The sequence below is a fragment of the Scatophagus argus genome, chromosome 2 (assembly GCF_020382885.2).
Source record: "Scatophagus argus isolate fScaArg1 chromosome 2, fScaArg1.pri, whole genome shotgun sequence".
Classification (NCBI taxonomy): domain Eukaryota; kingdom Metazoa; phylum Chordata; class Actinopteri; family Scatophagidae; genus Scatophagus; species Scatophagus argus.
Genome location: NC_058494.1, coordinates 2,291,045 through 2,313,652, shown reverse-complemented (window position 1 = coordinate 2,313,652; position 22,608 = coordinate 2,291,045). Strand labels below are relative to the sequence as shown.

The window sequence follows — 22,608 nt, the reverse complement described above, 5'->3', positions numbered from 1 at the left end:
CACACACACACACACAGTTTCTTGTTACTGCAGCACTAAGGAGCAGCATGCTCGTGTTTCAGAACCAAAAAGGGAAGGTGTATTTCCCTCTCTCCCTCTGTCTCTCTCCCCCTCCCTTCCTCTCCCTGTCTCCTCCTCCCTCTCTTGACCACAGTCACAGCCTGCGTAGTTTTCCCTCACACACACTCGCACACTTACTGCAGTGATGGGATAAGATACGGCGCATGAATGTGCAGTGCGGCGAGGACTGTGTGTGAGGAGGATCGAGTGTGTGTGCGTGCATGTATGAGGATAGCCATCCAAGTACATGTCAGTAAGAAAAGAGGAGTGTGAGACGGCCGAAGGAGCCTCCATTATTCTTTAGCTGGATGTGTTTTTTGTAGCAGTGCAGCCTGAGCTGGAGACAGAAGAGTAAGTTTTGGCATGGGATCAACACGTGTGTGTTTTCTACTTTACTCGTGTGTGTGTGTGTGTGTGTGTGTGTGTGTGTGTGTGTGTGCATGCGCATGCATTCTGGGGCATAGGTCTGTTGGAAAGGAAAACGCTCCTTGCACTTTGATACTTTGGCTGCTGCAAAACAAGCCAGCCATTTAACATTAACTTATGTGTCATGATGGATCATTTCCAGGCAGTTGGCTTTAATGATTTTACACAGCTAATTTCTTTTATGGTCAATAATGTAATTACAGTAAAGTTATTACAGTGTAGTAATTATGTTAATGTGTGTGTATGTGTAAATGTGATTACATTTGGAAGTTATGTTGTGTGTTTTCAAGTGATCAAACTTGTGCCTGTAGCATAGACTTGCCATGCTTGAGTAAGTACTAAGTTTATGTGAAGTTCAGTTCACATTCCTGTACATTTTACCATAACAAAACAGTAATTGGGTTTTTAATTAAGAGCATAACAAGATGATGTCAGGGTGATGGTCCTGTTACCAAACATAAAACACAGCCATTTGGTCTTTCCTCTGTAGACTTTGAAGATGGTGGGCTTGATTGTTTCCAGATGCTTTGTTGAGATGATTGCTCATGTAACTAAATCCCCTCACAATGTATATACAGTCAAAGCATTGTTTCACTGGGCTGCACAGGTATTTTTTTTAGTTTTCTTTGTCTAAATGTGCTTTAACATGGAGTCCAATGCAAACTTCAAATCAAATGCTTACAATATTTATTTTTTTAAATCCTTATTACTAGTGAAAAGACAGTCAAGACTTAAGGGCCATTCAGCAAACCGTCATGTCAACTGGCATTAAAATGCATTTTAATGTTGAATATGACATCTTTGTTTAAGAAGAACATATGCATACATTTAAACATGGGAATGTTTAACTTTCATCATGTGATTGTATGAAACTCATGAGACCTAAATAATCGCAGTCATGGTGTAATATAACTCTGTAATGTTAAGAGACAAAGTCACCTACTGTGTCCTGCTAAATGCTAGTTGCTTCAGGAACCCAGTGAAACTAACTGCAGCTAGTGATGGATTAATAACTTTGGAGGATGACATAACCTGCTAGTGATGAAGTTCAGCAGCTGGAGTCGAGGCGTCGCTGTTCCTCGAGGAGCCTCAGTCTGTATAAACAAGATCGTTCAGCCGTTTAGCAAGCAGCAAACTATTTTAGCATTGTAGACACTCTGAGATATGAATAATAAAAGTTTTGGGGATACATTTCATACACTACAAAATGTGTCCTGAAACTGTTGACATTTTGGAAAGACCTGAGCATAGGGACTTAATACCTCGGACTGTGTGAACATTGCTGGCCATGTATGGACGGATCACATGTTCTGGTCTTGTATTTTAACGATGGGGATCACATCCTTTCCCTGTCACAGGCTCTAGTGTAGCACACTGTAGAGAGTAGTGCCATTAATGGACTAGTTTGAACCTGCACATCAAAACATAAACAATACCATAATAATTAGCGCTGTGGCCTAATAAACAGGGGGGTGGGGAATGACTAACCCTGTTAATCACTGTTTCTACTGTACTTTATTGCAAATGTACAGTTTTTGTTTTGATTGGTCATTTATACATGAAATTGCCGTTAACACATCCCTGTTTTTATCCACTGCTGCAGTTTATCTCTGCTAATAATTCTACAGTCCGGTCCTGTTATGTAGGTATTGATTTGGTAAGCTGTGTGAGAGCTGGAGGGGGGACAGCTAGCTGGTTATATAATCACTCTATCTACGCTACACTGTATAACCTGAGGACGTGCCCTCATTGGCCTGGCAGCCAGCCAACCAGCTCTGTTTCTCCATCTAGTAACTTGTCATTACTCTCTATGCTGTCCATTAGGATCACTATCATTACTTTAGTGCTGTGCATCTTTGTGTTTCAGCAGTTCACCTTTTTTTTTTTTTTTTTTTTTTTTTTTTTGCAGCGTCTCCTAATGCTGTGCCATTTTCAGCTGCTTTATAACTGTAATGCTCTGTCATATAAATGTCATAATATTCATTTTAGATAAGATCACTTGGTGTTAATGTCTCACCAGCCTAGTTCCTCTACAACCCTCACAATGAAATTACAGGAGGACAAACTTGTGTCCTTCTCTGTGAGCAGTGTCACATTTCCTGCCATGACCTCATGCAGTGTTTATCTCGGACCTGAATGAATGCATACAAATGTACACATGCACATCTGCTCGTGCTGTCAGTACACAATCTGTGCCAAACAGTCATACAGTCACATTCTCGGAATGACTAAGCAGTCTGTGTATTTCTATGGCAACCGCATTTGCTGTATCCAGCGTGTCCTTTTGCATGTGACGTAGCAAGAAGCTGATTGGAACTTCGTCTGCTGCCTTTTACATACCACTGTGTTAGCTGGTGTCACTGTCACTGTGTGTGTGTGTGTGTGTGTGTGTGTGTGTGTGTGTTCAGTGATAGCTCTGTTGTTGGTCTGTGTTGCTGTAATGCGATGCAGTGATGATGCTGGCCAGGTGTTTGTATGATGGAAAGGTGAGCCCACTGCCTCCTGCCTGCTAACAAGCTCCCTGATTGGCTGTGTGCCCAGCGCAGCACAGAGCCCGCTTTCTTTTGCATCATGAATTAATCAAATGGATTCAGATCATAATCAGTTCAGAAGATGGATATTTTCTTCAAAATCTGAAATAATGGACATATTTATGCATTGAGAAGCAGGGGCAGTGGACTGTCATCCATTTTATTTCCACACTGTTTTCATTGTAAATCATCTAAAAAAAAAAAACAGTGTGAGATTGCTTCAGTAATGTAAAACCACTGTGTAATGCCAGTGTCTGATGTCCTGTAGCCGCTGCCTGGTCCTGTCTGGTGGATGATTCTGAATCCTGATTGGGTATCATTGCCTCAGTCCTGAAACAATATTTGTAGAGAGGATGCTGGGTATTTCTCAACTTCTCCTGGTGGTGTAAACTCACTGTTTTGTCCTGCTTGGTTGACGATGGCTTTAGAATTGAGCATATGAGACAATATAATGCCCTCAATGAAGAAGCTTCTGTGTAGAGGGTTTTTTTTCTGTTCGGCACAGAAGAATATGCTGCCGGAAGTTAAGTGGAAGTAGTCCGCGAAGGTTCAGAAATGTGTTTTTGCTTTATTTCACCAGATCTGATGTAGGTTTTAACCCTAGAAAAACTGAGCAGTTAACCAAAGGTATGGCTCCAGTTCGAGTGATGGCTTGTGAAAATTCAATGTGTTCAAATCGTTTTTGGTTGAGCTGTTCTAAATGTTGCCGGTTTGAAAGCAGTGGCACAGATGACGCGCAGGAATGTTAGCACAAGTGTCCACTTGATTTAGCTTGAATGTACAGAACATTCACTGCCACTAGAGCTCTCAACCAAAACAGTGAAAGCAAGAGACGGTAGTTTGATGGAGTGAAGTAGTGTGCAATCATGGGAATGGTTGTCATGGCATGACTCAGGCAGAAGTGTTCATAGATGAGACAATATTTTATTAAAATTTTATTCACGTTACCTTTTAGTCATGTTCACCAACTTCCTCCCTCTCCGGATCTCTCCTAGAAGATGTAGTGACAGAAATCCAAATGAAACGCATGCACATTAGACTGTATAAAATTACAAAACATTTTAAAACAAAATGTAGAACAAAGATCTAGTTTTATTTTGTAGACATTTTAATGTGGACATTTTAGGTGCTTCGCATCCAGAGCAGAGAGAAACCAAAACTCGGCTTTGCTGCCCACATAATGTACTTGTACACTCATGTTTTTACCTTTACCTTCCTATCAATTTCTTCCCAAACTTCTGATCCTTCTTTATCAAGCTGGTTGTCCTGGCTTGAGTAGTGAAATCAAATTATATATGAGAAACAGATAAGGCAATTTAAAAACCATAAACATCTGTTGGCTGAAGTCCTGTCTTCCTGACAAATATTATGCCTCACTGTGTCTACATTAATTTCCCTTTTGCTACTGTGTGTATGTTTGTTCAGAGTTCTGTATTTATTTTAAAACAATTACCAGTTTTTTGTACAGCATTCATGGTGCACTTCCATACATTACATACCTTCAAGGACTTATTTCCTGTTCGCATTCGCACCACCATAGGAGCGCTGAAGTGCAAGTCGGCCAATACTTGATATGACAACGGCACTTATACACTGCATACAACGATAAAAAATTGACAATAAAATTTTTTTTTGTTTGTTTTTTAAGGCTACTATTACAAGCTGTTGTAATGTTTCACACAGGTTTTCAAAAACAGCGGCTGACACAATGACAGTGGGTCAGCTTAATACATTGACATTAATTACGGTGAGGGACAGTGAAAATCAGCAAAAAGGCAAAATAGAAAACAGATACGGTGATTAGAGCCGAAACTTACATCACGAGCCTTTGTCCCTGTGAGTAAAACAAACACTCCTTCAGAGCCATATGATGTAATATGGCATCTGCAGAGGGGCGATTACATATCAGCCCGATCATAAAAATAAAACTGAATGTGATCATTTGCTAATCCTGTGTGACTGCTGAAAACGGTATGAAGTCAGTATATTAATGACCTCATCAAATGCATTGATTTTTGTAAATGTATGCTTATTGAATTTGTTCCCAGCAACACATCTCAAATAAGTTGGGTCAGGCTCAGCAACAGACTGGTAAAGTTGTGTACTGATTTAAAAAAATAAATAAATTGTTGACAGTTGATGGTATTGGCATTCTAGTTCAGTGACTGCCGGTCTTGTCTGTGGTCCTGAACTGGCTGTGGCTCAGGAGGCAGATCCTCAGATTGCTCCTGATGGCTGTCCCATTAGTGTGAGGCTGCTTGGCACCTTAGTCTATGAACGTGTGTGTGAATGGGTGTGAGTGCTTTGAATGCTCAATAAGACTAGAAAAACATTATACAAATACTAGTCCATTTCCTGTTTTTGGCCTGACATTATGTGATGCCATAACCTAAAACCTCCAGGAAAGTTTATATGTATTTTCAGAACGCTGGGCCTTTTAAAGCAGTGAGCTTTTGTTTTTGTGATATCGGGCTTTTGGACAAATGTGCTGTACGCAATGTAAATGTAAAATCAAATCTTTGAAAAAATGTATGTCTTCCATACACTGTTTTGTCGGTATTTACTGAGATGAGAAAACAATATGCATGTAAGTGGACTTACTGTCCCATAACACTTATTTTCCACTTGTCTGTAACATTTAGAATTTCACGCCTTACCAGGGCAGTATGTACATTTGCATTTTATTAGAGTCCTTACATTATTTATAAACTACAGCATTAAAAGTTTTCTCCATAGTACTAAGGAAATATTTTCCACCTGGATTAAAATTCACAGTAATTGTTAAATGAGTTGAGTTAATTTATTTCGTTTACTGAACCATTTTAAAGCCTACAGGTTATTAGTCCTCCTGTTGTAATTGCCGAGTCGTGCCTCTTTAATCTTGTGTTCATTGATGTCACTCTCTTCCTCTTCATGTTTTCCCTCTTCCACTCCATCCAGCTCTGTGCCTAACCTGCTTGACAACCATGTCTTAATGCATAGCAGGGTCCAATTGCTCAACAATAGTCATTAAGCTTGTGGATCAGTCCTGTTATTCGCTTCAGGCTCTCTCTCACACTGCCACACTCAGTCGTACCAAGGCCCCCTGAGGCCAGTGTCTCCACAGGCTGATTCTAACAGGAACGGATGAACTGTTGGGTTGGTGAAGGACAGTTGAGGAGTTTAAGCCACAGGAAGTCAGTTCAGTTGTGGAGGCTTCATGTCAAGAGAGTGTGGCTGCTCACTCTTCCTAACTGAAATGTAGGACAGTCTTTGACTCTGTGCCTTTCTGTCTTTGCCTTTTAGTCTCTTTTCGTGATGAAACAAATCTTGTTGCAGTGTGGTTGTTGAGTTTGAACATTAAGATCAATTTGTCTATATTGTAGTCACAGTAAAGAGTGGGGACAGAAACGGACATGTCAAAGAACTGTGCACGGAGCATTGCCCTTTAAGAACTGTTTAAACTGAAATGAATTTTTTTCAGGATATGGGTTTGAATAGCGATGTTCCAGTCTGAAATGGCCCATTGATTGCCAGAGGGCGAGCTGCTCTCGTTTCCTGACAAAAAACGTTCTCATAGATGGGACAGACCAACCTGACAGGAATTCTTCACTGCCATTCTGAAGCGGTAGTCCACAAGCTCCTCAGTTGGTTTTTATTTTGTCTGCATCTTTCCAGAATTGCTAGCTGAGCCAGGATGTTAGAAAATCTGTGCGCTGGGTGATTTTCAGAGAAACAAATTTGAGCTGCATTTGTTCCGTATGTGCTGGTGAGGTTTGTTCAGGTTTTCTGGGTAAGAATGGTGAAAAATGTGGGATGAGAATAAGCTTGTTGTGCAGGAGAGATGCAATGGTATTGGGCCACGCCATTTTGTCTACCGAGGATGATAAGGTGGTGGTTTGTGCTGCCCTGAGATAACGTGTCTGTACACAAGTAAGAAGTCTGAATTTTCTTTAGGTGATGTTTCCTTTATTTGCCAAATATTGAATAAAAGCAATAAAATATGCTCAGGACCCAAATGATCCAAGATTCTGATGCGGATGACCTCAGAATACCCCCAGAGGTCCTGGTGTTTCTTCCCCTGACAGGTCAGAGTTAATTTGATGGCACAAAGGAGACCTTCAGAATGCTAAGCAGGTGGTTTTAATGTTGTGGCTGATCGGTGCATGTGGTGCATTCTGTTTACCCACTGCCATTTTCAGGGTCCACATTCTGAATGTAGGATTTCTGCTTTTATATAATGGCCTCTTAAATTGGAGAGTGGATAATTGTGTCCATGGCTTTTGCGCTACTGTCTGTCAACAATCCTACAATACAAGGTATCACATTTTATGGATGTGAAAATTACTGTTGTGTGACACATTGATTTTATATATAAAGATGGAGTACATGCGAGTTCCAAGACATCATGACTGGTGGCTGGCTACAGTATAGTATATAGTACAGTAGTTCTTATCACTCTGATGTGTGTTCCAAGTGTTCGTTCTTCTGCTAAGTAAGGTAAAAAAAATATATGTCCATGTGTGTGACACTATGCATGTGGCACACACATGGACATATATTTTCTCCCCCTCTCACTGTAGCAAAAGATGCACACACAGAGGTGAAGTAAAACATAACTTCTGCAGCAATGAAGCAGCTTGCTCAGATGAAAAGAAGTGCATATAATTTATGTTGTCATTGGTGTTTGTGTGGCGATGAGTTTGTTCCAGGTACGCACAGTTGGATACGAGAGCGAATTAGAGTTCAGTGAGGTAATGTTTTCCTGAGCAGTTTAAGGCTGACTACGTATCTCCTCTCAGTCTACCTGGAAGTGAGACGCCCTGGGGCTCTGCTGTCATTACTGGGTAATGGAGATGGAGCAGTGGCCTGGATCTGATCGCCTTTATATAGCTGCTCCTCTCTTTTCTCTTTGTCCCTGACCCACATACACACACACACGGGCAGCCACACACTTACAGCAGGTGCCAGTCTCACTGTTTTTTATGCCACAGTGATGTGCACTAATGTGACAAACATCTATTTGCCAAAGATGAAAATCAGAGCATCAAGACCCATCAAAGCTGGATTAGTTCAAGTTTATTGTGGTCATTCAAATGGGCTTAATGTGATTGCTTCTAAAAGGGGTTTGACTTACCGGCGACTGATCTTTGCACTCACTTCACTAGAAATTAGCTACCCAGGTTGTTCACGAGAAAGGCAAGAATTTGTTGCAGTCAGTGAAGCACCAAAGTCTGAGTATGAGTTGTTGATTTGAGCCTGCAGAGGGCAGCATTTCTCAGCTCTTTACCGTTAGTGTGCAAGCATTGGTTCTCTCAACAGTTGTTTGAATGTCAATTCAGCAGGGTAAAAATAAGATACATATAAGCAATAAATACTAAAAAAAACAACTTTATTGTTAACATTACATGAAGAGTTATAGTTATTGTGTAAAACTGCTTTAGTTTCCCACTAAATGTAACATTTAATTTTCCTTTCTTCTTGCTGTTTTTGTTTTCAACAGCAGAGTCATAACGATGTGGAATCTTGTCTCCATATAAGATTCAAGCATCAGGGCCCTGAAATGGATATTTGTCTAATTTACGCTTCAGCGCTTGTCAAGGACATGATGACTTACAGCTCTTTTGGAAATACTGAAGAATTATTTTTGTGCTGTGTTTTAAATGGATAAATGGATGGACTGAAACTATTAAATATAGATGTAGAAATAAAAACAGAATCCTATGGAGACTGGATGTGTATGAGAGAAAGCTGAGAGAGGGAACTGTTCATAGTTCTTGCACAACTGGCAACAAACAGTAACAGAAAGCCAATGGACAAATAAAAGCCTGTACATTAAAGGTCAGAAGAAAGAGAGCGACTGACGCTCCACATTCCTGACCCAGAGATGAGTGTGCCTCAGCCCAGTGAGGGTTTGCCTGTCAGGGGAGAAAGTGGATCCACCATGAGGCTTCCTCTTGCCGGTGCAGGTGACCACAACGGGAATGCCTTCCCAATTTCCTCGTCGTCCTCCTCTTCCTCCTCCTGTCTGGGGGAGTCGTCTCCTGAGTCTCTGCGGAGCCTGAGCAGCCTCAGTGGGGGCCGGACTGACAGCCCTCTGGACTATGACATGTTTGAGGTCACCCTGATGACAAATATGGACAAAATGACAGCTGTTGCCATTTCAAAATGGGAACCAGTGGAGGAAACTAAACCAGATGACAGCGATGACATCTCAGTGGGAAAGATGCAAACAGCAACAGAGCTAACTGAATCCAATGACAACTCTGTGTCTGTTTATTTGGATGCTGACAGTGGCGATTACCACCAAGATACCTGGAACGACAACCTGACTCTGGCCCTTTCCCTGACGACAAACAGCGGTAGCCATGGAAAAAATAATAATGACCTCAGCAGTGCAAGTGGTAATGAGAGAAGGCATGGCTCCTCAACGCCAGACTCGGACGCAACGGAAATCCCTGCTGATGATGATGACGAAGAGGAGGCATTGTTTCTGTCTGTGAGCTCTGACATGGATGTGCAGAGAGGCAACATGACCCTCATAAGCTCAACCACCTGCAGTGGTCGCTCTGCTGTGATGACTGAGCTCCAGACAGATGGGAGTGTGGCTCTGAGTGTAGCTGAGGAGAGGTCGGAGCTGGTGTCAGAAGGGTTGGCAGAGTTTTCCTGTCCACGTGGTCTACATGTGGAAAGTCAGGCGGAGCCTTCTGCTTCTGAGGACCTGAGAGAATCCACCGAGATGTCATTATCGTCATCATCTCCCTCTTCTGCCAATCCAAGTCAGAATGCTAAGGAAATCACAAGTACCCCGCTTGCAGAAGCTGAAAGATGTACAGTGGGGCCCAGATCTCACACTAGTCAGCCAGTCAGAGCAACAAAAACCAAATCAAACACAGCTGCGTCAGCTGTTCCCAAGACAGGAGCGTCCACAGCCACCAAACAATCCAGTCTGGAGCCAAAGAGACTTTCCAAACTAGACCCAAAAAATGTTAAGGCTAAAGTCGGATCATGGTCCACCCCATCTCCAACTAAAACACCCAGCCAGGTATTGTTACTGAAAAGCTTACAGTGAATGTGTTAAGTATTGATTCTATCTAACATTTGTAATTCTTCTTCTGCGCAACAGGACAAATCTGCTCCAGCCAAAGGGAAGAGAGTTGTTCCTAAAAGGGAGGAAAGGCAGACTGGGGATTGGGATAAAAAACAAAGATCAGCAGGCCCAGTCAAAGTGGCTGTGGTGGTGAAACCCATCAGAGGAAAGAGCAGTAATCTCAAGATCAACCACAAGGCAGCAGCCAGTGAGTCCACTCAGCCAGAGAAGAAGAGTGTGGCCATCAGTCGAACACTCTCCACTTCATCCAGCTCTCTGGGATCTGAGGATGAGGACAGACCCCTAGACTCTCCCAGGAAGGCTCCCCAGGAAGTGCCTGATAAGCATGAAACAACGGAGAATGAGGAAGCTCTCAAAGAGTCTGTGGAGGACCAAAGGGAGGGTTCTGGAATGGCTGTAATAACAGAGACCACTGTGGAGAAACCAAAGAGTACTAGCAGGGTGAGTACGTGTTCACGAATGTTTAAACCGTGTGTGTACGTGTTAGGTCATATTTAACATATTAAAATGATTTTTTTTCGTTCAAATGCCATAAAGATACAAGAGGATCCAAAGGTCTGCCTTGTGATACAGATTAATGCAACAAAGGTATTGTGAAACAGATACAGAAGCAGATCATCTGCTGGAATGTTTGATGTAAGGCATTGGGTCTTTGGGATTTTTTAGTCTAAGGAAAAGGGAGCTGTGCCTATGTGGATATAAACTAACAAAACAAATGTCTCCAGCTTAGTTATTTTTTAATAAAAGCACTACTCGGTTATTTTTTAGTTAAATAGAAAATGGCCACTATGGAATGTACCATACTGCTGTTTAACAATGTCATTAACATTTGCAGCTGGGGCAGGTAGGTTGCAGTGAGCTTTAGATGCCCTAAGCTGTTTTGTTGTTGTTGTTGTTGTGTGTGCACTCACTGTGTTTTCAAACGAGTTACGTATACAGTATGCGTGCTCTCTCTGGTATGTGTTTTTAAAGACCAGGTTTAAAACCTGTCCCAGCGTACTCTGTCATTGGCAGCCTCTGGGGTTGTATCAGCGCAGGGTGTGTTTAGTACAGGTTGACTGTGCCACGCACACATATAGTAAAAACTGGTGGAGATAACCGCATGCATCACGCTTTTTTTATGCTTGTGAGCAAACAGAATTGTATTTTCAAGAAGCTATGAGCAGCAGTAATGAATTTCTTGCTATTTACCTCACTAATTCACACTGATTATACACAGCCTGTTTATTCCATTTGTGATATCCCCATCCATATGAGCATGAGTTTGGATGCCTGTATGACTTAATTTAGATGTGCTAACTTTACTTTATGATGTTAGGAGAAATTTTGTCATACTTGTGGCTAAATGTTCACTATCCATCCATGTATTGCCAAACAGAGCATCAGTGAGGCCCGTTCCAGCTGCCAGCTAGCATGTCAACACATGATTTAGAGTGTATTGGTATGCTACAATAATCCTTGGGCTCAGCCTCTTGGCTCAGCTGAAAAGTCGAGGAGACTCTTAAGCTACAAGAACACTCTGACGTGTTTCATCTTTTCTGAATAAGCCTTGTGTCTTCTGCTCTGCCATTATGTGAAGGTGATAGGGAAATAAATACTTTTTGAATGAAACCACATCAGGGACTTTATCTGACAATGTCTTGACCTAAGTTGACATAAGAATGGATTTGTGAAGTTTTTTTTTTCCTCCTCTCTTGTCCAAGTTCATGACTGCTATTTTAGCACAAATAGTTGAGCATTGCCAGCTAACAACAGTTTCTATGAGTCTCTGCTCTGCAAAGACTGAGACAGATGAAAGACCCTTATCCACAAACTCACTCCATGTGTGCTGGTGTTTATAGAGGGGCGGGGGTGGGTGGAAGACAGACGGAGAAAATAAAATTAGCCTGGTCAGAGATGGGATTCTCAAGGGGAATGTACAACACAATAGCAACTTTTTTTGTGTGTGTGGTTGCAGCACACTCCCAACTGTCCCTCCTCCCTCTCTTTCCTTCTCTTTCTTTTCCTCCTCCCCCTCTGTGTTAATGCCGTCTCCCCTTCACTCCTCCCCTCTGCTCCTTCCCTGCCTCCCTCACTTTCCACATTTCTGACTCTGAGTGGCAAATGGCTAACACCATGGTCTCAGTGCGCAGCTCCGAGCTGGGGCACCTCAGCTGGGATGCTGTCACTAAACGTCGGCTCTTTCTACAGAAAGTCTCCTCCAAGCTGGGGCCCAATGTCAGACAGCAAGGGAGAGGCATCAGAGTGGATAAAGGGCCCTTGGGACCAGCTCAACCCCCAGGATCAGGGACCGGACTTCCAGGACAGGGGAGTCCCGGGCCCAGGAAAGCCCAGAGTGATTGCTCTGCTTTGAGCGAGGATGGACAGAGCGCTGGGTGTGGATCTCCAACAAAAGCGAGGCAAAGCCAAACTCAGTGCCAGGGTAAGTCGGTGCGGTTTCTGTATAGAGACATAAACATGACTTCATGAAACCTGAAATGTAAACACACAGCAGCATGCTGCACATGGAGTGCATGTCTGCTCCAACACAGTTTCTCAGCTTCTCTCTCCGTCTGTCAGGCATGTTGACTCATGTGTCAGTTGGTGTGCTCGTGTGTGCGCGTGTGCACGTGATGGGGGGGAAAAAAACTGCTTCGTGTCTGCAGCAGGCTAACACTGCAGAGCTGCATGTTAAAATGCCTTCCACATACCACTACACACTGCACATGCACACACACTCACTCCCAGACACACTCTGTTCTGCAGGCCCTTGCACACACTGTTGTATGATTTCCACACTTTGTCTCATACAGTGAGCCACTTGCTAACTGACAGGCATGTACTGTTGCCGGCTGTTCTGTGTGTGTCTGACTGTGTGTAATTGGTGAATTATGTTCTCATGTTGGTGTGTTTCAGCTGCAGTGTAATATAAGAGCGCAACTCTATTTGTTTAAATGTTTTTCTTTAAACTCTGTCTACATTTACGCTACAGTACACAAACTTACACTGTGTGTGTGTGTGTGTGTGTGTGTGTGCGTGCGTGCGTGCGTGCGTGCAACACTAATTTTACCCTGCACATCCCTGTTTGTCTTCAGAGGAAGTTAAAGACCACATGGACAACAATTTTCTCTTTCTTTTTTTTTTCTTGTTTTTCTCACTGACTTCCTTTTCATTTTTCTCCTCTTTCTTTTTCCCTCAAATGAATTTCATGTCTGTGTTTGTTTCCTGTCTATTGTGTATCGTGCAAAATGATTTGTGTTGACTAGTAAAATGGAGGAGGCTGCCGGCGTCATGTCAGGAACATCCTGACATTGTAGCCCTCTATGTGTATGTGTGTGTGTGTGTGTATGTGTTGTATGTCAGCAAATACAGCGTGTGCTGCTAGTGATGAAACCCTCAACTTAAACATGGTGTCCCCTGTCTGTTGTCCAGTGGCCTGTAATTCTAGTATTGTATGTGTATGTGCATGTAACTTAACTCTTGTTCTCCAAGATCACTGAGTGGCAGTGCTGATGTGCAAACTGTGTGTGCTTGTCTGTGAAATGAAATGTGTTTAATGTGTGTGTGTAAAACCATGTCTTTCTCCTTAGAAAGGCCAAATTCTGATGGACAAAAGCTTGTCTGTCCTCTTTGCTGAAACACAGGAACGAGCAGATGGCTTTTGACCTCAGACTGAGATTGCCATCAATGGATGCCTTTCAGTGTGTGTCTGCCCTGGGCCATTTTGTGTTTGACTTGATTACTTCATTACAGATCTTTTCCTTTCCAGGTTTAACCAACATATTCATGTGCTTTTCATCTGTCCTCGGACGATAGGCTTCTGTTGAGTCTGCTTTTAAGATAAAAGAAATGCACCTAAATGAGGACAAACTTAACAGTCCACATTTTATCAGGAGGTCAGTTTAAGGTCAGGTCCTCCTTTGGCACAACAGCAGTTTTCAGTAGATTGTCTCCTGGGTTCGCACTCTTTAAAAGAGCACTTCACCCAAAACTAATTCTCCTGTTATCCACCTGCCTCCATGCCTGTGATGTTATGTCACGCATAACATCGTCATTGTATATGGCAAAGGCACATTTACTGAGAAGGATTTAGCTCTGAGGAATACTTTAAGGCCCAGGCACACCAAGCTAACATCACAGAATTAGTGATGACAAAGGTCAACTGTTGCATTGCCCCAAATTGCCTGTTTATATTGCATTTTAACACACCACAAAGATATATGCTCTGCACCTGCATTATAGGGGGGAAATAATTCCCCTTACCAGCAGATGTCAGTAGTCTAGGACTGGACCGAGGGCTGTGGATATACCATACAGTTATGAGCCATTTTCACACTATAACCAAAAAAGCTGAGGTATAAAATATATATATATTTTTTGGTAAAGTTAGCTTAGTATCCTGGACTCTTGCATTTGAGAAAAGAACCTGACCATCTTGTTAGTATCCTGCACATGTGGGAGGCTCAGACAGCTGACATCTGAGTCAGCCGCGGAAAAGTATTCAAAAGATTCTTAAAACCCAGAAGAAAAACAATTGGTAAACATTGTTGTGAAGGTGTGTAAATTTCAGGCTTTAAACTAACATCTGACTTGAACAGTCAGCAGCAGAGATTATAGTTAGTTATAGTTACAATTAGATTAAAGTCTACGAGTACAGTAGGAATGTCACCACTAAAAGGCCCGGACCGGTCTAGTCAGACAGTTGTGTGTGCATTCTTTTTTTGTTTGGTTGTTTTTGTTTTGTATGTGTGTATCAACAGCAGGCACGAGGCAGATCTGTTGTGAGCCAGCTCTTATCTAACATTGATTTCCTAGGTAAGAGAGTCCAGCTGCTTTCCTCTGGCTTGCTTTTCATCAGAACTGAAACCAAACGAAGCCAGATGTTTCCTGCTGGCTCTAGTCGCATTACAAGTTTTACTGCTGCTCTAACAGAGTGTGTGTGTTAATGTGAGCCCCCCCCCACCACACACACACACACACACACACACACACACACACACACACACACACACACACACACACACACACACACAAACACACAGCCTTGCGTTGTCACAGTTCTTTGTGCTTTTGGTATCCTTGTCTCCTTTCACAGATAGAACTCTTGTTTGCAGAAAATCTGTAAAAGTTTGTGAGTGAGGTTGTTGTATATAATAGGATATAAATAATAGAACAGATTAGCATGCATGACAAATGAATTTATAGCAAGTGCACGATGCAGAAATGAACAACGGTAAGTCATTTAGCAGAAAAGGTTCAGTATATATCTAATGTTAGTCAACGTTCCTGTACAGTGTCAAGCTTCAGACAGAGGAACTGTGTTTCAGGCTGTCTCTGCTGAAGTCCTTTTTGTATGTGATAGTAGTTATTTCACAGTTAGTCTGTTGCGCAGGCTGGAATGTGTCACAAAATGTTTTCATTAGATTTGGCCCACAATTTGGAATATTAAAATAAGCAAAATATTCAGCTGTAAGATGACCTTTTGTTCCTGAATGAAGTTTAAAGTCCTAAAATGAAGGAGGGGTATTTTCTGTCTTCCTCACAACGTAACATGTTGTAAGGAAGTTTGCTTTATCAAATTTAAATATGGACAGCTTGTTAGACCTTTCTAATTAATAATTTATTTATATATCTTTATCTATAAAAAGTTCAGGAGACGGTATGTGTAGTTTAAAGGAAGGCAAGGTGTGTGCACGAGAGACCATGAGATCATGATCATAGAATGCTTTGAAATGAAATTTAGAAAACAAGGAGCAAGAACAGGGCGTCCATTACGACCGCTCACACACACACACGCACAAAATTGTGTGGAGCTGTGGGAGATGTCAGCAGCACTGAATTGTGAACATCGGTATAAACACGGAGTACTCAAAGATTACAGAGAGCCAAGGCTGAGACTTCACAGCTACTGTAATCACATGATCACAGTGGAGGGGGGGGGGCTCCTTCCACAATATAATGCTTCACTTGAATAACACTGTAACAGCCTGTTCGTCCATGGCATCGGTCAAGTTGTCATCAGGACTGCCAGGACCTCCCTGCTTGGCTGGAAATCAGGCTGCAGACACTGTAATGGACTCTGCTTTGAAAGGGTTTAGAAGTTCAGAAAAGTTCCCGAACTGGCTCAGAGTTAGACTACTGAATGAAGTGAAATAAGGTGAAATCATTCTTAGTGGTTTTGACAGCTGTGGACAGTACTACGGTATTTTGTGATGAAGCTATGGAGTGCTAGAAAGAAGCATTTCTTTTATTTAGAATATAAAGCAGCATCAGCACAAAATGTTGGAGGCATAGAAGGTGGTTGATCTGCATCGTGGACACTTGAAATGTTTCACTGACTCTGTTCTACAAAGCAGAGCTCTCAGCGTTTGTCACCTCACATAGTTCTCTTACTGGTATTTCTTTGTGTCGTAGTCTTCATATCCCTGGTTTGGTGTGAAAGGGAAGGCGTCATGGCTCTCCTTTGGTTTGCGGGAAAGAATGTGTGATTCAGTCCACAAAAATGACGAGAGTTTGAGACGACGTGCTTGAAATTTCCATAAGTATAGAACTGCAGTCTGTGCTGCGGCAGCACGTTGAGAAAAATCCTGAAAACCTCCTACGTCCTCTGGATAGCAACAAAAGAGCCATTCTGTCATTTTGGAAGACTTTGAGTTACAGTTAGTTGAATTACAGGCCAGGTTCGTTTGCTTCATTTGTGGTGTTTTTTTAAGCCTTTAGTTTTTCAACACAGTTGATCTGTCCATTATTTTTTTTTTTTTTATTTGCAGAACCACTGACTGGTAAAAGCACTATTTTTGTTAAGGAATCACCTTTCTGACGGATGGATGCATGGATGCTAATGCTCTGTTAAAGTGGTTCCACATGTGCTTTTCTCCATCTTAACCACATGTAGCTCTATGACAAGGATGTGGTGACATTTAGGCATCTATGTAGTCATGATGTTCAAAATGCAAGTCGTACAGAGTTAACTCTGAAATGTTTTCATCGAGGAGTGACCCAGCTGTCTCTGGTTCTGATAAATAATTATTAGCGGGCAGTACAACAGCAACAAAGTCCTAGTTTGATTCCTTTTTGAAGCAGGGTCTTCACATGTGGAGTTTGAATGTTCTCCCTTTGCTTGTGTAGCTTTCCTCCTTCTTCCATTAAAACACGTGTGTGAGGTTAATTCTGTGATCAGTGTCCTTTTCCAATGTTTAGATGTGGAGCTGGTCCCTGGACCCCTTACTGTGGCTGCCCGCTCCTCCTCAGGGATAGCTTAAGAGGTGGAGGACCAGTTTCACTATGTTTTACCACACGCTGTATGTGGCTTAGCCTGCAGCTATCCAGCTGCTACCAGTGTCAGCTATCACAGGTCAGGCTGTTGTAGCTGGTTGTGTTGCAGTGTAAATATTGAGCAGACATCATGGAAAGCGTTGGCCGATGCTCTAACTTTTCTTTTTATTTATTAATTTTTAACCTGTGCCGTGCCTGCATGGCCTCAGTCTTGCCCTTGTAGTTGAGAAGGTATGAGGTGTGCAAACCATGGTGGGAGCAGGACTGTATAATATATAAAAATGTTATTGTTTTCATAAGCAGCTTTAATAGTTATTTAACATGACCCAGTGCGAGATGAAACTCTCTGTCCTTCACTGTTTGTAAGGTGCTGTTCTCACTGCATTCCTTACTGACATTTCTCCTACTTGTGTCACGTTATGGCAAATCCAACGGCACATAAAATACAGGCTGAAACAAAAACACAGGGCGGATAATGCAGTGTCACATGTTGCATTTAATTAAAGTCGCTCTAAAATGATGGCTTTCAAGCAAGGATGTCTCACTTTTTTTAAAAAATGTCTTTTGGCTTGATTCCTCTGCCCTCGTGACTTTATTTTGACTCTTTTGCTCACACTTCAAGTGGGAGGAAAGGAAATCTGTTCAGTCTGTCTCTGTCTCTATTTACACAGTTGCATCCACAAACATGTAGACACACAAGTATATAAGTTTTAAGTTATAAGTTATATTCCCATGTTGTATCACAGTCCAACAGACAGTTTTAAACCTTTTTTAAACTTTTTTCAAAGTTATGTCCGTAATGATGAATCAAACTAATTCCTGTCCTTCTGTATTTCTTCTCTCTCTCTCTCTCTCTCTCTCTCTCTCTCTCTCTCTCTCTCTCTCTCTCTCTCTCTCAGGTATCCCCAAACCTCGCACCACCACAGAGCGACCATTTACACTGGCTGCCCTGGGTGCCGCCACATCCAACTCTAAATCAACATCCAGTCAGCAGACGCCATCAGGGTCGGTCGGACGACCTGCGACACCCGCAGCATCAAAACTTCCTGTTAAGGGATTATCCACAAGCCTCAGTTCCTCATCCCTGGGGAGCATTGAGAACAATGGAGCTACAGGCGAAGGTGAGGTGCTGGGGTGTGTCTGCCTCTCTAGCTCCCTTCCCTTCTGTGTCTCACACACACACACTGTGTCATCAGAGGTGGTTTTCTTTGGTGTGGTTTTCCTGTCACTGCTGACTTAACTTCCTTCCCTTTCTACTCGTTGTATGCGTGCGTGTCTCAAGCACGCATACACTCAGTCTCTTTCCACTGTGTATGCAAACTTGTGTTAATACGTTACACAGAATACAATCATCTGCTAAGACTGTACTGAGCTTCATTAAGACTCTTGTATGAACAGACTGTTAGTGTTAAATACACACTCGGTTCCTCTCTCACTCTGTCATGCTGTCCTTGCACCCACTCGTCCTGGGGAATCTGGGAGTGTGTGTGTGTGTGTGTGTGTGTGAGAGAAAGAAAGTGGAAAAGAGTGAGTGCCTAAGTGTGTGTCTAATCTACAGTCAGAACAGCAGAAATCTTTTTTTTAACTGTGTATATTATAAATTCTATTATGTTTCTGGTGAACTTTTTACTATGTTTCTGTTTTCTTGTACTTGTATGTGATTAAGATAGAGTTGTAGACACTGGTCAAGTTCATGGTCCTGCTGTGGTCCTATTTAACAGAAATGTTTTAATGTCCGAGAGAGAGATCAGAGAGCGTGTGGTTGTGCTTTGCATGACTTGTAACTCTCAGCTATAACTTTATTGTGCACTGGGGAAAATGTCTTGCAGCCAGGTGAAACAAAACAAAACTCACACTAAACCTAAGTTACATAAAACATAATAAATTGCACAAACATAATGAAAATGCCTCAAACTAAACACAGAAGCTCATGTCCCTGCAGCTATTTCAAACCTGGAGTACATCCAACCCTCATCATCTAACCCACTCATCATCCCGCCAGTGTTTTTCTCTTTTTAAAACATGTTTTTATATATTTAGGACCAGGAAAAACTTAATCCTTCTGTGGTTAGGTATCTCTTTTTCTTAAAGGAGGAGCAGTCACACTATTGGACCTTGTATTGGCCTCCCTGCCACTTTTTTTTGTTTTGTTTTTTTGCCGTTATACACTCTGGTACACAACTGTCTTATCAATAAAAGGTCCATATGGAAGAGAAACAAAGAAAAACATTGGCATCCGTCAAGTAACACCGTACATGTAGTTTACTTCCAGTACAATCGTGGTTCCACAAATATTTTGAAGCAGTCTCTGCCCATGACCCTAGTTTTCTGTATCCTACATGCTCATATTCAGTCGTGGTAGCGTGAGCCTTCTTTTTGTTGCATATTGTGTTCAATACCTCTGCTGAGGAGCAAAGTTAACAAACTTCATGCACATCTATTGCATGAGTTTAGTCCTGTGAAGCCCATTGTGCAGCTTTTTGGAGCTACATGTGTTTTTATTTTTTTCACTGAAGCACTAGACCAAATTACGAAAACGGTAATCAAGCTGTGACAGAGCTGAAGCATTTAGATGTTGTCTGATGACATCTGGTGGCATAATTTAGCTGTTTATAGGCTCTATAAACTCCTTAAGACCATTAGATGTGGTCAGAGGCTCAGGCAAAAGCGAGTAAGTGGAGTCTGATTATTTTGAGAACAGAAATATTGAGTTAACAGCTCAACAGATTTTCCCACTCACACAAAGTAACACATCGCTACCCACCTCCAGGTTGTTATGGCTACCAGATTACATTCCTAGTTACCATGGTAATATTTAGGTTTTGCATTTATTCATATCAGAGAGGAGCATCAGTGTCATACACCTCCACACAGCTCTGTCATTTTATAAACACACATTGGCAATGCTCTCATTTGTTCTTCCATGGTATGTGTGTGAGCTCAGGACATTTGTCTGTTGATGATGATGACTCTAGGACTGTGTCAGATATGTTGCAGTTTGATTATAGTGATGAAATAATTTATTAGTAAAAGTAAGTAGAAGTATATAGAACATATTTTCATCAAACTTCACCTAGCATTTCTAATTATTATCATTGTTCTCAGTGGAAACACAGTATTGGTGTTCTACAATGACGTACAGATGCATCTGTCAGTACACACTCAATGCCAGTTTTATTTCGGGGGCTGGAAATGGTTAGATTTTCAGGGAACACACTGTTGCTTAAATGCTCATTTCTGTTGTTTCTTGTGTGGGGGGAAAAAAGCATAAGTTTTTGCAGAGGAACTACAGGGACACATTTACATTTAGTTTTTGTGAGGATTGCTCTCTGATGAACCTTCCTCCCACAGTCCAGTTTACTTCTCAGTTCTCTGCTGTGCAAAGTTAAGCAGTAATTTAGGTCTCCTCAACTTCTTGTCTCTCCCTTTTCTCCACCTTATTCTCTCTATTAAGTATGATTTAACGACATAACATTGACACTCAAAAAAAACTGACATTATGAGCTCCAACTGTAGTGTTGTGCTTTTCTATCTCTTGCATGGCAAGCATCCTTAGTATTTAGTATCTCCTATATCCTCTTAGCTTCAGCTTCTGCATCATCTTCAGGAGCTCCAGCAGGAACCAAGCCAGATGAGCAGGCCAGCAGAAGCACACATCCCCTGGGCAGCCAGAGCTCAGCAAAGCCCCCAATGTCCAGCAGTGCAGCTACCACCAGCACCAGTGCTCTCAGTCAGGCAGTTACCAGTGATAATAATGGTGTCATTACTGCTCCGAAGCCTACTGCAATAAGGAGCAGAGCTCTGTCATTGCAGGCCAGGACCACTGCTACAGGTGAGTGTATGTAGATAACATCTTAGCTTACAACACAGGACAATCACATTTCTTAGTTAATACATTTAGATGTGGGGTTGGTCTGTCCTGATCAAGACAGCTTATTCATCATCAGTGGTACTATTTGTACTGTTCAGTGGGAGTCAGATGGGCTTGGGTGGCACAGACGTTGTGTTTCTGTATTGATTTAGGACAGACTGGGTCATATCTTAAAACCCTTTTGTTCAAAACCCAAAGGTGGCAGAAAAGAAAACCTTTACATTGTTAGAATACAATGTAAGAAACTGGTTTGGATTGCTTTATAGCAGCAGGACTTGGTTACCTTTCCTTTGCACTGGTGCAAAAAAAACACTGTCTCTGTGGTGTATCCTATCTGGGTCAAAGAGTGGATAATACATCCTATTTTAGAGAGAGGTGACAGAGAGAGTGAAACAGAGAATGACTTCAGCTGAGAAACTAGCTTTTAAACATTGAGGACCAAGGGACATGAGAGGATGGAGCAAGATAGAAGATAAAAATACACATTCCTTGTCATTATCTGGCTTCCATGGTTTAAAATTTTCCTTGTTCTACTGTCTGAACCAGCATAACTCAGAGGGCGTAGAAACCTGGCTCAGGGTTGATTTTGTTTTCACAACTGCAGTAGGAAAATTTGGTGAGTGAAACAAAGGTTTGGAGAAGTTCTGCGATGGGCTTTGACTCTTTCTGTGTTCTCACCACAGGTCTGAAGACCCCAACAGTCACCAACCACAACACAGCCAAGACAGCCAATCAGCACACAGCAAAGATGGCTCCCACTGCCAGTCACCTGGCCAAGCAGGCATCCCAGTATCCCTTGCAAAGAAGCGGCTCAGCAAGACTCAGTCGACAACACAACACAGGTGTGTGAGAGGTTTCTGTGCGTTAGAGGTTATTACCTGCTTGTGTACTCATGTGCACAAGTGTTATGACACCTACTTGTACTGTGATTTGTTTGCTTTGATGTGTGGTTGCATCTCGAATGATAAAAGTGAATTACCTGAAGCTGTTAGTCTGTGTCACCTGGCTTCCTGAAGATATTCTGGTAGAGCAACACACAGTGGCTTTGATTTGATTGTATAGAAGTGTTCAGATGATGCGGTTCTCTGAAAGCCATTGCTATTAGTAGTTTGAACATTGTTGGAAGTATTTGGGATAACATAAGTGCAACTCAATAAAATGTAGAGCAAATGTCTTGTGGCTTTTAGACATTTTAAATGGAGATGTTATATAATGTATCTTTAAATGCTACTCATAGATTAACTTTATCAAATTAATATTCTTGATATCATATATATATATATGATATCAGACGTTATTAGCTCATTGATTTTAACAAATGCATCATCACTCATCAGTCCTAAAACTAGTCTTAGACAGCTGTTAGCAGCCTTTAC

At 41.9% G+C, this 22,608-nt stretch overlaps 1 protein-coding gene across 11 annotated transcripts in view; it reads left to right on the top strand.

Annotated features, from left to right (window-relative positions):
- The window catches only part of LOC124065334 (microtubule-associated tumor suppressor 1 homolog), a 59,739-nt gene that overhangs the window by 10,352 nt on the left and 26,779 nt on the right, over positions 1–22,608 (top strand). For 4 of the 11 annotated variants that reach the window (XM_046400690.1, XM_046400622.1, XM_046400655.1 and 1 more), the window contains 6 exons: positions 8,500–10,041; positions 10,120–10,548; positions 12,298–12,529; positions 18,261–18,482; positions 20,945–21,193; positions 21,916–22,074. In XM_046400690.1, coding sequence (XP_046256646.1) covers positions 8,884–10,041; positions 10,120–10,548; positions 12,298–12,529; positions 18,261–18,482; positions 20,945–21,193; positions 21,916–22,074 — 2,449 coding nt within the window. In that variant the 5' untranslated portion in view covers positions 8,500–8,883. Of the gene's footprint in view, positions 1–180; positions 412–8,499; positions 10,042–10,119; positions 10,549–12,297; positions 12,530–18,260; positions 18,483–20,944; positions 21,194–21,915; positions 22,075–22,608 lie in introns of those variants that run through there. The other 7 variants (XM_046400699.1, XM_046400664.1, XM_046400646.1 and 4 more) reach the window with 6 other exon arrangements.